At 40.7% G+C, this 14,872-nt stretch overlaps 1 protein-coding gene across 7 annotated transcripts in view; it reads right to left on the reverse strand.

Annotated features, from left to right (window-relative positions):
• Nucleotides 1-14,872, reverse strand: part of LOC105207953 (spectrin beta chain) — a 43,948-nt gene that overhangs the window by 9,805 nt on the left and 19,271 nt on the right. For 6 of the 7 annotated variants that reach the window (XM_039452974.1, XM_011177640.3, XM_011177646.3 and 3 more), the window contains exons 2-7: nt 7,705-7,893; nt 1,114-7,020; nt 947-1,038; nt 766-870; nt 432-574; nt 302-348 (exon numbers count right to left, since the gene is read on the reverse strand). In XM_039452974.1, coding sequence (XP_039308908.1) covers nt 302-348; nt 432-574; nt 766-870; nt 947-1,038; nt 1,114-7,020; nt 7,705-7,840 — 6,430 coding nt within the window. In that variant the 5' untranslated portion in view covers nt 7,841-7,893. Of the gene's footprint in view, nt 1-233; nt 349-431; nt 575-765; nt 871-946; nt 1,039-1,113; nt 7,021-7,704; nt 7,894-14,872 lie in introns of all 7 variants that reach the window. The other variant, XM_039452975.1, reaches the window with a different exon arrangement.

Here is a 14,872-nt window from a genome sequence, read left to right on the forward strand (position 1 = left end):
ATGTTACTTCCGTCCCGCTTTTTCTCTCTTTCGATTTACAATATTACTACCAATCGCAATCATTACCACGCCAAGTCAATTATACAAACACGAAAATACAATTCTATTAGAAAAAAGCACTCGACGTTAAGTTCTAAATAATGCGTATGTGTTATACACCGGTTATTCTATATCAGCATTTTCTAACACAGAGTGCAAAACCGTAAATAGAATTAGAAGACGCGGATAAGTACCGAGAAAAAGTTGTCACAGTTTCGATTAGTAAAACCCAAAACATATCCATTATGTGTAATTATATTACCGTGTCCCTCGTCTTCTCCGCGTTCTCCAGTCCCGTCAGTTTCGGCTCTGAAATAAGGAAAAATCATTTACAATATCACAATATATAATATTGTGACAATAGATTGCGACAAAATATTCACGCATTATACCTTTCGCTAGGTGGTTCATCTGGACTAGTAACAGGCGTCGCCTTTGCCAAACGCGCGGCTTCCGCTGCTGCCGCTTCCTCCTTCTTGCGTCTTTCCTCTTCCTCCCTTTCTTGCTCTCGTCGTTTCAATTCTTTCAATTCGAACTGTAATAAGAAGATAATTATTACTAATCGTAATCTGCAAATTATAAATTACATTAACTTATAATATGAAGAAGACTGAAAAATATACATTAATGTGAAAAATTTATCCGCATTTTTAAACAAAAATATTTCACTGTCTTACGTTTTCTATTATAATATTATCTAGTAATATTTTCCGTGGAACTACTTACAGTAGTAAGTCGGTGCAAGGCACTAAACCTTTCTTCTTGTGCAGCTGCCGATTTTTCGAAAGCCTCGTGTTTCTTGATTAAATTCTCGACTTCGTCGATAGTATGCTGCAAAAAATCATAATTTTTTTTTTTTAAAGATTCGATTAAAAATTTAAATTTGCACTTTAAGGCGATTACTTACACCAAGCTCTTGGCTCATAAGATATGGCTCTTGAGCAATTAACCATGCTTCAGCAACTGCAGCATCTCGAGCAAATTGATAAACTTCCAAAACTATAACAAAATAAGTAAATATTATACAATATATTCATACAAAATCAAAATGCATTTTTAGGAAGTATAACTTACTGAGTTGCAGGTTCTCCCAACGTTCCTCCCATCGGTGTAACAGTGCGTTCCTGTGATCGGTCAATGCTGCCAGTTTCTCCTTTATCTGCGCGCTTGCATAATGATTTCTAGCTAACAGGTCTTTTCCGAGATTAATGCACGCCATAAGATTATCCTCTCTGGCATCAATCTCCGCCTTCAAACTCTGATGATTGTTCATCAATAATTCGACCCCGGCGACGTCACGCGGTTTCTCGGACGTGTTCATTTGGCGTACAACATCGTCCATCCAGATCATCAGAGTTCTAACCATATTGAAGAATCGGAAGAGATCACCGGTGTCCTCCAATTTAGTTCGTCTGCCCTCGCATAACGATTGCAAGTTGTTCCACGCCGCTACAACCTCGGCTTCGCGATTCGTGATCTCCCGCGCCTTATCGCCCGCGTAGCTCGCCTGCAATTTGGCGGATTCCTCCTCGATCTGCGTCACCTGATTCTGTAACGTGGACAAGTCCTGAATGAAGTTGCCGTGTTTACGTTGGAGGGCGGACACCGAGCCGGCGTCGCGACCCAATTCGTCGGACATGGCGTTTTGTTTCTCCAGAATTCTGCCGAGAACGTCCTTGCAATCGTGGAAGAATTTATGCAACTCGCGACTGGCCACCAGCATTTGCGTGCGCGTCTCGATCAATTCCAACAGATCCTGCCAGACCTCGTTTAAGCCGTCCTTCCACTCGGCAATCGTCGCTGCGTCGGAATGTCCGGTGGCGATAAGAGAATCGGCAATGCCATTCACCGCCTCCACTCGTTCGGAACCGATCGCCTCGGTGTCGCGCGCGAACTCCTTGAATCTCTCCCACAGCAATGTCACGTGATCGTAATCTTGGCCCAACTCGTGACTACCGGCGACCAATTCTCTCTCCTGGATCCATTGTTCGAGGTCGTCGACTTCTCTGTTCAGCATGAACAACTGGAGTGCCTCGTCCAGTTTGGCGCGTCGTTCGCCCGCCAAATCCTTGAGACCGGCATACAATTTGTCCACCTGCGACTGTTTCACGGCAATTTGATCGGCCAACGGATGTTGATCGTTTATTAGCTGCCTAGCAGTCTCTCCTAGCTGACGAATCGTTTCCGCGTAATCTTCAACCGCATGTTCAAGCGACTCATGTTTCTTCATCAGATTCTGAGCAGAAATCTCGTCCTTTCCACGATCCTCGACCATCATATACAGTTCTTGCTCGCTCATCCATGACTCAGCCTCAGTAGCGTCAAAGAAGTATTGCTGCGCTTTCTCATTTTGCAGCAGATGCTTGTTTCTATCATCGACTGCGTCCTTCAACTCGCGCCACTTCTCCGTTAATTCGGATATCAATTTCTGGAATTCGGGACTATCTTCATGTCCCTCGTTAATCAGTTTCTGCCCGTTATTACACACCAAATTGATCCTAGGCTCGTGATTCTCAATTTCCGTGCGCAATGATTGATTCTTCTTTTTTAGCATATGAACGTTAAATAGCGAGTTTCCATACTCGTTGCTAGTTGCCTGCGGCATCTTCTCAGCGATCCATAACTTCTCATCCTCGACATCGCGTCGGAATTGAAAAGCCTCTTTCTTTTTCTCGAGCTGCCGTTGACGATCAACGAGCGGTGCCTTGAGCTGGGCAAATCTTTGGGCAACTTTCTCTTTTTTGCATTTGATCTCCTCCATCTTGTCATCGGGTACTGTGCGTTGCAAGTGTTCCGCCTGTTTATCTAGCTCGGTAACCTGTTTCGCTTTCACCGCCATTTGAGTCTCGATCATCTGTTGTTTCTGCATCAATATATTTACGGATGCCAGATCGGAACCGGTATCGGTGCTCTCTATCTGTTTCTCTAGCTCATTCATCCAAGAATCGATATCATCACAGGTTTGGTGTATCAACACCTCGCGATTTGAATCGAACAATCGCTCGCCCTTATCGTGAGTAGTAGTTTCCAGATCGACAAATTGTTCCGCCAATTCGGTTACCTTCGGTTTAATAATCTCGGTCAAATCTGGTTTCTGTTGAATCAATTCGTCTGCGGCTTGCTGCAATTGCTGCAGGCGGTCTTTATTGCTGGCGATTTCTGCTTCGAATGCTTGATGACGAGTCCACTTGCTATGAATAGTCTTCGCGCTTCTGTATGTCTCATCCTGAGCAGTGATATGTTTCTCTTGTACCCATTCACCAAGTTCTTCACAATCTTGCAGGAACATCTGCAGCTGAAGCTGATCCTTGAGTTTCTCCATAAGTTGATTGGCCTTCTCGCGATTAATTCGCCGACGATCATTGATGTTCTCGGCCTTCTTCTTAACCTTATCAGCTGCAAAGTGTCCCTCATCGACCAAACGCCCGGCAAATTGCACGACCGAATTGATTTTCTCGTCGTTGGCGTCCATGGTGGTCATGAAGGCCTCGTGTCGCTTGATCATGTGCTCTGCTTGCTCGAAGTTCGTCGGCGTTTCGTCCTTGGCAAGAATATGTTCCTGTTGCGATAGAAGCACCTCCGCTTGACGCGCGTCTCGATCGAATACTTGTAGATTCAGGGAGTTGGATAGTAAATTCTGACGATTTACCCACATCTGATGCAATTCTTCCCAGCCCATCTTTAGTGCGTTCAATCTCTCGCGTAAGAACATGTATTGTGTGTCGCCATCGCCGGCTTCCGCCGTCAGCCGTTCGCCGTACTCCATCATCTTCTGATAATCGTCGGTGTAATTGTCGATCTCCTCCTTGATGTTCTGATGCTGAGTGAGCAGCTTCTCGGCATCGGCAAGACTGGTTGGCGTGTCTTCGCTGGCAACATCGGTCTGTGTTTTCGTGAGCCACGTTTGGAAGTGATCGAGGTCGCGCAAGAACCGATGTAGATCTCCGGCCTCCTCGAGCTTAGCATCGCGCTCTTTCAGCATCTGCGTCAATTGTTCCCAAATCAAATGAATCTGCGCAATTCTCTCGCGTATCACTGCAGCCTCCTCTGGATGTTCTTTCTGTATGACTTCCGCCTCTTTCTCTAGAGCGTCTAATTTGGCCTGAATGGCTGCTAAATCGCGCTCCATGCCGCTCAATCTACGCTGCAGTGTCATCACACCAGTCAAATCCATCTCCAAATTGTCAGTCTGCTGCAGGATTCGCTTTTTATCCTCGATCCAAGACACGGTTTCGCGACATTCGATGTGGAATGTCTGCACGCCATGTGCGGAGTTCAGTTCTTCGCGCTTGCCCTCCGCCTTCTCGCGCAGCTCGGCCCATTTCTGGTTCAGCTCGTTTTGTCGCGCGACTATCTGTTCCGAGTTCGGGTGTTCAACATGCAACAACTGTCTGGCCAGTTGATTAACCACAGCAACGCGGGATGCGTTCGCATTCATCTCTTTCTCAAAGCCGTTATAGCGATGTTTCATGATCTCGACATCTTCGATATCCTTGGCAGGCACCATCGTATCCAACATTCTGTTCTTCTCGCCGATCCATTGTTCGACTCCGTCGGTCTCGCTGAATACTTTGTACAACGAGAGCGCATCGAGCAGTCTCTGTTTACGCAACTTGGCAAGCTCGAGGAGCTCCTTGTATCTGTTATCTATCGAAGTCAGTCTCTCCAAAACTTCCGGTGATTTGGCATCCTGCTCGCCCAATGTGGACGCCTGCTGATGAAGCTGGTCGATAGTCGTGGCATAATTCTTAAGCTCATCCGTTACGTCCTTGTGTTTCTTCAACAACGATTGCACATTTGCCTCGTCTCTACCAACATCCTCCGACGAGACAAGTCGTAAAGTGTCCAACATCCAGATGTCTATGTCGTCCGCATCTGCGAAAAGCTGGTGATAGTCAACAGCCTCTACAAGCCGTTGTCTTCTGAAAGCCGCGAGATCCAGTAGATGATTCCACATAGCGAGAATCTCCTGAAGTCTCTCCTGAATACGGTCGGAGCCGAAATGTTGTTGCCGAACTAATTCGTCGCCGACCGCTGCGACGGACATAAATTGCGGCTCATGCGACTGTATCTCGTTCTCCAATGCTTTGTGTTTGGACAATAACAGATTAATGGTGGTCAAATCGTGACCGATGTCGCCCGTGGATACGATCTGTTCTTTCTCCTTTATCCAATTCTCCTCGTCGGCCATATCCCAATAAAATTGCCAGAGCTTCCGAGATTCCTCGAGCCTGGTACGACGCTCGATCGCTAACCGCACCAACTCGGAGTACGCGTTCTCTAATTGTTGCACGCGTTCGACGATGATGGCCGGATCGCATGGTCGATAGCCTTCTCCCTGCTCTAGGAATCTCTGGCTCTGCTGAACAACGGCCTTGACTCTTTCGCCGAGCACATTGATATCTGCTTCGACGAGAGAGTGCTTTTGCAACAGATCCTCCACGCCCATTAAATGTTTGCCGTAATCGTCTGTCAATAGTCGCAACTTGATCTCCTCCATACTGTCCAATATATACAACATCTCCTGGAAGTTTTGCTGCAGCTGCAAAGAGAGTTCCAGACGCATCCGCCTGGCGCGCAGTAATTCCAGAAGATAGTTCCAAAGTCGCAATACATTGTCCTTACGAGCGTTAATGCGCTCGATGTCATGATACTTCTCCATCTCGAGCTCGTGCGAGACTGCCATGACGGCTTGCACACGTTCTTCATAGGCAAAGATGTCAGTCTCTATAGCTTCGTGTTTCTTCGCAGCGGCTTCCACGGCAGCGAGATCAAAGCCAAAGTTATCCTGCGATACCAATCGCTGATTTTCCGACAACCATGTCTCGCGCATGCTAGCCTTTCGGTTAAATCTAGCTGCTAACTGCTCCAATTTCTCTTGTCGAATCAGTTCTTCGCGCAGAGCCAATTCCCGTTCATGTTCAGCTTTCTCTAGTCTCTCCCATGCCTTATTGATATCGGATATCATTTTACCCTCTTTGGGCGTATAGGGTTTCTGATTATTTGCGCGCATCTTCGATTGTAAAGTAAACAACAATACTTCAAGATTACCTTTTTCTACGAACTTGGGCGGTTTTTCTACCGTGCGATAATTTGAAAATTGCGAAAGTTGTGATTGGACGCCTACCAGGGAATTGGCAAATCTGCGATCACCAAGCGCCTCTATCGTAGCCTCGATCCAGCGCAGCAGATCGCTAGTAAGACTCTCGTACTCGTTTATCATACGGTCATTCTCCATCGCGATACCGACTACTTTGCCGATTCTCTTACCTTGCACGGTCTCCTGTTTCATCTTTGAGAAATAGTGATAATACGTGACGACGTATGTTATGATGGACTTTTCGTCCGGATGATCGACAAAGATATCCTCGGCATCCAGTAGCTTCGTGAGGCCGAGTTTGTCCTCCGCGACGTTGAAGGCATTGTTAAGGTTGTAGATCGCGTTCGACTTGGAAAGCTTGTCGAACTGAATCAAATCTGGACGGTGTTTGTGTATGATCGCATTGAACGCCAAACCGTCCCGCCACGATGTCGTGAAATTTCTTACGTTCACGTTGTGATAACCCGCAGTCTTCATTTGACACCATAATAATAACGCGTCCTTGGCGGACTTGGTCTCCTGATTATCTGTCTCTTCGATTGTGATGTCCTGAATCTGGAATCGCAGAATTATAGTCCAAATGAGACCCAAGCTCAGACGCGGATTTCCGTCGACGATGTCGTGGGATCCCATGTTCTCCAGGTGTACCCTCTGCTCGCGCAAGAATTGCAGCGCCTTCTCAACGTTCTCCAGGCAATGAATGCGCATCTTGCCCTTGGTAGGGCGCGGCAGACGCTCACCCGACAAGATCTCTAACAGCCTTATCAGCATCTTGCCGTCTCGTAGATCGACGTACAGATCGCCGATTCGGCACGAACATCGGACTAAGTGGGAGTTGACCCATTTCTGGAAGGTCTTCTTTTGCACTAATTCACGCTCACCTGAGGGAAAAGATCATACCTTAGAAAGTGACCTCAGTGAATCATTAAGGAATATCGACGCGTGCTAATTTTAAAATCGACTTTAAATGTAGCTGTTATAAATTATTCTACTGCGTCATTATTCGATAACAAATAAAATTAATAATAAGCTTTAAATAACACAGAGTTTCTTTACCTCGAAGATCAAACACAACTTTATCATAATTCATTCTCAAAATTAACAATCTTTGATTCTAATATTTATTATATTCTCATTTGCACTAATGATCAACATTATTCTAATTTATTTAATTATGCTCTTAATAAGTTTAAAATTCTGTAACATGATTTAATATTCAATATATATTTAACGATAGCTATACATCCGACCACTTTCAATCCAGTCTGAAAAGCAACTGTTATATAGAAACTCAAGAAGTTATCAAATTCTTAAAATGATTAGCAAAAGGATGTGGTGGGTTGATAATCTCAAGTAGAATTTTCTAAAGACAATTCACAATGCCTCAGTATCGCCATTCATTATTATTACAGACTGGTGTTATAAAGCCGAGCTTTAAGCATTCCTTACAAAATTAATGAAAACAAATTACATTAGCGTCTTTTATAAAAAAAAATAATTGTAAAAGACACGAAATAATAAAAAAATATATAAATAAAACGAGTAAAAAAAAATAAGTTTCGTACCAGCTAGTGCCTTGATGCGTGACCGTTCGAAAAGTCTCGAACTCGAGTTTCCCCCGTCGTATTCGTACTCGTCGACAATCTCTTGTTGTAGCGTGGGGTCCCAACCCCCGCGCACTACCGAGATGTCGGTCGTCATTTTGTCAATCAGACCAACAGCTCACTTCTGCCGAACCCTTAAAAAGGGTGTACCTAAAAACAATATCATAAATTTATTAACATTGAGGGATCAGAGAAATTTATGTGAAATTAATTTGTTTTTTTTTCTTTTTTCTTATCGTAATATACAGTGTTTGCCGTTATTTATATAAAATTTTCTAGATAAAAAAAATAACTTAATTTTAATTTTATTTAAATTAAAATGTATAACATTTGCATCTTTGATAAAAAAAAAATTTATCATCTTTTTCAAATTATTTAATTCAATGTGGACAACGAATATAAAGTACCATCCTCAACCTTCAAGTTATCATTTACTTTAACAAAATTTTTCGAAATAATAACAGATTCTGATCACAGATCAGAAACCAACAACGCAATGTAAAGATTGTTTATTTTACTCAAACAGCGATATTATTTTAAAATTCTAGACAAAATAATATGTAATCTTCTATCTAAATAATTTTAAGTTATCTATGCACAACACTGGTAATATGTATAAAAAAATATGTTTTATTTCCGTTATATAAGACACGTAAGCAACAATCGATGACACAATTTATAAATAGAATAATGTTCCCATCCATTTCATGCATAATACTTTATTTTCCAGGTCTTTGATTGAAAACGTTAAGTGCTCAACGCCAGGGTAATTATTAATGAATATCTTCACTTTTTACCATAGGAACACGCATTTGTAATTTCTAATATAATAATATGTTAGAAATATATATCCGTCGGTAAATCATGCTCCTATGGTAAAAAGTAAGGACATTCATTAATAATCGCCCTGTATTTTGCTTCTGCCGTGTCCTTTGCAGCGCACGTTACAATTTGTGATGCAGAAAATATTCTCAGCGCTGAATATGTAAAACTTTCAACTGCGCATCTAGGAAACGCGGTACCACGCATAAAATGCAAACGGGGACGTAATAATAATCATAAGAATTTCTTCCTTTTGCTACCCACGCGGTAAGCAACGGAACGTGTCTTGGGCGAGCTCTACGGTCAGCGCGTTGTCACAGTCAGTCAATCTTCGCGCACAGATAAGAATTGCACAGTAATCTTATCTTGTTGCACGACGGGTCTAACGATTAATAATTGAGTAAATAGCAGGGACTTCGAAAGAGATTAACGCAACCCTATTCGATAATAGTGCATGATCGCACACGCCCACGCGCAATGTGTAGGTCTCTCAGGCCTGTCTTCTTTTTCTTCAACGCGTCCGGCTAATCGAAGTATCTTGTGTACATTTCTTCTCTTCCACGCTCGAAGCGTTACAGCTCGATCGCGACAACGTGGGGTGTTTGTTTTTCACGTCATAAAAATTGTATCTTTAATATCTGAAAGTAAATACTGATAAATCGGCTCCGAGAAGCGCTGCAATAAATAAATTTCAGTTGCACGTTTTATATAGATTAATTCGCGTAATAAATCAGATTCTCCGTGTCAGGTCTATTGTTGGAGCAGTTAATAAGGCATATTTCTCTAGATCAACACCCATAAGTCGCGTTATATACAAGGTATCCCCGCGATAACCGAGTGACTACAACCGTATTTCCACATTTCTCGTTTATTTTTACAACGAGAATCACGTCGCCCCTTTCGATCGTACCGTTTACCGCGAGACTTTCATTTAAAATTCTATGCGTTCGTCGTGGCATAAAAACATCGATGAAGAACGTGCCGTGTCGCAATTCCTAGCAATCCCAGCGTTCCCAGCGAGAGCTCATCTTCGTTTTTCTTCCCATTTTTTTTTATATGCGCTCGTGCTCCTCGAGTCGTCCCTTCCGCCAGCTAATTGCATCGCTCTAATCGCTCCGGAGTAGACTGCCCATCGGAGTCACCGGATATAAAGGTGGCAACGTTCGGTTAACGCCCGTAGAGTACACGTCTCTAGGTATACGTGAGTTCATTTAATAGATAGCATTACCGCGCGCCCGCCTCCGCGTGGGAGACGCGGCCGCCTCGCTCACCACGACGATTACATCACGCGAATGATGTCACACACGCGAAATACACATCGTCGGCAACGGCGTCGCGTCGCACCGGGCCCCCGTAGAATGGTGACTTAACGGGAAGGTAGACGTTCGCCGGCATTGGCGTAACGTTCGACACGTCTGCGACACGGACGGACGACGTCGCGCTTGCATACAAGACTCGGAGCACGTGCCAACATCCAACGAAAAGTTATGTTTAAATGGACGAAATTATAACATAAGCAAAAAGTTATCTTTCAGATTTCTATAAGATATCTTGTCATGTCTTGAAATGACTTGTATTTCTTTTAAAGCTGCGAAAAAGCAGCTTTTAGCGAGCTAAAAATTGTCTTACGCAACATTCTGAGATATCATTTCAGATATCTGTTGAAGATGCTTTGAAGATGCTTTGAAGATATCTTTTAGAATTCTAAAAAAACATCTTATATGACAAATATCTTAAAAATGTCTTGAAAATAAGATATATTATTTAGATATCCATAAAATCTTGATATTTTCTAAGTTGGTCTTTTTTTAAGTTAAAGTGAAAATATCTTTGAAGGGAATAAAAATTTGTTTGATTTCAAGAAATGATGTTATTAGCCTTTTTTAAAGTAAATAAATTATTTGTTTGACTTAAACAAATAATTTTTTAATTCAAAGAAAATAAAATCGATTACTTTGCCCTATCTGGTATCTCTTTACATCGTTGAAAAAAGCAAAGTAATTTTGAAGTCTGAAAATGATTTATGCTAATGTGATAAATATATTTATTAAATAATAATCTAACTTATATAGAAAAAGTACATGAAATAATGAACAGTAGATATAAAAATTAAATGATTTATAACTGCATTTGCATTTCTATTATAAATTGTAATTTTTATTCTTACTGTTCGCATAATTTTGAATGTTCTCTTCAGTATAGAAAATTATGCGATTAAAAGTTATCGCATGTCAAATTTTTGTGACAAAAGGAGGAAATTATTTTCTAGATCTGCAATTGAAGAAATCCGATGAAAAAATATTTCCTACATCCCCTTTCGCATTATGATATATTTGATGTAAAAGAAGAAATAAGAATATATCGGCAAAAAAAACGGATTCTTTGCGTATAAACAATAATTAATGTAATCAATAAATTACGTAATCGCGTTCTCTTCGTAAACTCGCAAGGTACAGCATCGGCAACACTATGATTCAACATTAAAACGGGACGGTATAATAAAGGATGACGCCTGATTAACACAGCGTTGTCTAATTTACGACGTCCGTAAACGATGTTTACTGATTAATAACACGGCGGACAATTGCATTCGCAGCTGCACGAGCGAGCGACATACTGGCTTTACACTTTTATTTCTATAACGGACCAAATGTCACAGGTAACGCGGCATGTCGCAGACGTTCGCGCGCGCGAGGAGCTCAAGGAAAACCAAAGTATATCGTATAAGTGTCTAATAATGAAAATGACGAACTGAGAAGAGTAGCTTCATAGTAAAACGCATCGGACGCAAACACGATTACGTCACCCTACTAGAATTAAAGACGCACTGTTCACAAAACTGTCACACGAACAAGTGTAAAACAAACAAAAGATCACACGACTTATAATCATATACATTTTTATACTACGTGTTGCAATTTTTATTATCCATTATGTAACTGTGCTGGTTGACGTTTTCGATCAGCATGCGTCCTCAAGGCTTATCGTTGCGCATAAAGACGCCGATAAAACATTACATCGCTTGCTGTCACGAATTTACATCTGACGAATTATATTTGAAGAAGGAAAGGAAGAAGAGACAAATGGTGTACCTTTTCATAAAGAATTTCTAATAACAAGATTAAAAATATTTTTGTCGTAATCTTATTGAAACCTAAAAAAATGAAGCATTATTAGCTCTGCGTTCTTTAACCGGGAATTCAAAGACCCAGGCAAATTTTCAATTTTGAATTATTCTGCCTCAAATTTGGATAAACAAAAAAAAATAAAAAACGTTTCAAGGCAATTATGAAATCGTATTTTGGAATGTTGGAAAAGTATACCAAAAGTTTTTCAGATTCTTTAAAATCCAAAAACGTTTTCAAAAGTACCGTTAGGCACCAATGACGCAGTTAGACTGGAAAGCCGTGAAAAAAAAAGTTGGACTATGGGGGATCAAGATGAGGTCTATAATTTCTATTTCTATTCTCTCCTATCAAATTAAATAAGATTGATTTATTGTCTTAATAAGACAGGAGTAAAATATATATAAAATATATATTTTGAGATGTAGAATAAAAATTTGCTCGATGTTGCGACTCCTCATGATTAATCGTTACGCAGGGATACCACCGATACAGGGTCGTACGAATAAGCATTTTCTCGTAAAATGCGTTATAATTAACACATACGATGCATTATAATTAACGCATCCACGGAAAACCCAGTAGTCTCTGACTACACGTAAAACGAGTCTTTATGAGCCTTTGCCTTTTGATACAAGTATTTTATTTACGAAGCAACCTTCGTTTGTAAAGCTTCGTAATATTTTATTTAAAAAAATAATTCTTCAAATCTATCTATTATCAAATTAAGAAGAATATTATAAGATTCGCCACAAATTTTCAATGCCTAATCTAAGTCTGCCTTAAAAAAATTAATGGAACAGATCATTTTATTCTAGCGCTTTAAGAAGTTGACCATTTAAAAATAAAATATTCCCTTCCCAATAATAATTGTGATAGTCTCTATATCAATCTTGTGATACGTAAACAGTGGTGCGTTTACCTATCGGTTTTTAGGTCTTAATTGTTTTACTCATGTTTTACTTTTTTTAATTATTTGTTCTTGTCTCTAAATATATTTTAATAGTTTTGTAAATATTAAAAATTTCAATTATTTACTATTTATTCATTGGGAAAAGGGAAGACACTAGATTGGGACGTTCAAAGATCACAAACTCTTGGACGTAAATTTTATAAACGTGATAGAAGAGTAATAGTATTGAATCCAGAAATCTTTTCTGTGTATGAGATGTAGACGGCGTTTTTGCACTAATCCTCTCTCAAGTCATCAACAATATTGATGTAAAACGACAGATCGATCACTTCGCAACAAGATCGAAGTGTTCTGCTCGAACGACGTCGAAAGCCTGGAGTACGCGGGCATGAATGGCATTCTTAAATGTCTGGACAGTCACTTACGTTGAATTAAGAGCAATTACGCGAGTGCCGTCATACTTAATGGTCGGCGTAGTGGGAAAACGTACATACAGATTAATGCCTTCGTATTCAGTGGGCGGGGTGAAATGAATCACAAAGTGAATGACACGATAGTCAAGGAAGGTTAAGTTTACTGACGGCACTTTCTAACACTCCTGTCGATGAGAAAAGCAGTGGGACCGAAACCTCCTTTTTCAGAAAGAATTTATATACGAACATGAATTAAACATAATATAAAATAAAAATTTGTTTTATTAATAATACAAATAAATAATTAATTCTAATTAAAATATTTATCAAAAATTAAATTATTAAAAATTAATCAATTAAAATGTATGAAACAACACTGTAAACTAGATGTGTACACACACGCTTGAGAAACAATTTCTGGTTGAAATAATAAAATAAAACATTCTTATTCGCTAAATTTCAAAAATATAAATGTTTACGTGCTGTAGCGACTCTCAATTGTACGTAAGATTAATAGTCAACAGTTGTGGTAGCAATAATATTTTTAACAATTCGGACATTATAGAAGTACTTTCTTTTTCTGAAAGAATTCTCTTTCGAAGTAGTACCATGTATCATTGAAAAAAAGGAGGTGCAAAGATTAATAGCGGTTTTTTTTCCAACAATTTCGTTTAGCGTGTATGCGCTATCACGAAGAGCTTTTCTGTTGGGCTCGATGAAGTATGGTAAAGTAAGAAGCGAAACTGGAAAACAAGAAGCTCATTGTGCACCGGAACGAGAACAGCCGGTCTCTATATGCACCGCGAGTCCCCACACTCTACCTCGGATGCCTCATGGAAGCAGGATCCTGTTGTTTAAATACGTACATTCGACTAGCATGGAAGCTTTCTCTCATTATACAAACGGAAAGTTTTTCTCAATTCTCTCGATAACGGATATGTGGCCTCTACATTATCTCTCAAATGATAACGCTTCGGCTTTTCGTTTCCTAAGGCACTCCTTAAAGATGAATTAGACCGCTAATCATCACCCATATATTTTTGATTCCTTCTTGTGGAGAGATCAATTGCCTTACTAAATATTCATTTATCAACGTTGTAGACAACATAATGCTTGTATATCACGAAAATGGAAAATCATCCACAACGTTTAGCTATTTATAATTATATTCTCTCGCCAGCTTCCGAATCTATATCCATTTTAAGATGCATATCATCATCTCCATTTCGAAATCATGGAGTTTACAAAGAACATCTACACAAAATGTCGCGACTAGCGAAATCGCGGACAGATAAGCGTGACGTCGACCTCTTCGGCGGTCTATCTTTAGGTCAGCCTAAGACGAGATATACGCTTCGGAATCGTGTATTTTGCCGTTGATTCGTCATCTAATCGCGCGGTTTAAATCGCGCTTTTGTGCCCGGTTCGCTGCGCCTTCTCCGCCGCAAAAGATCCGATATAGCGAACCACCGCACCGTCTCGTCGCAACGCCGAAGGTAAGATGAACACGGCGCGCACACGTACACAGGCACACAGGCGCACACAGAATTATTGATTTTCCGCCGGAGTCACCGTGGCGCCGGTGTCCGCGGCGTATACACACGTCAAGAATACCTGCATAGGGTGAAGGGAAAAGGACGAGTGATACCCTACGTTTTTTGAATTTTTAAAGGGATGCTATAGAGTTCTCCTGTTTTACCGATCAAACGCGATTTTGTTCACAACGCTGTTTTCCTAATTGTATTTACAGATTTAAAAATCCTTTGCACGATTAAAGTATAGGCACATATGTGACTCAGGCTGGTCGATTTTATGCCGAGAACAAAAAAAAATTAAAAAATTTAGATCTGTTTTGC

The sequence above is a fragment of the Solenopsis invicta genome, chromosome 8 (assembly GCF_016802725.1).
Source record: "Solenopsis invicta isolate M01_SB chromosome 8, UNIL_Sinv_3.0, whole genome shotgun sequence".
NCBI classification, from domain to species: Eukaryota; Metazoa; Arthropoda; class Insecta; order Hymenoptera; family Formicidae; genus Solenopsis; species Solenopsis invicta.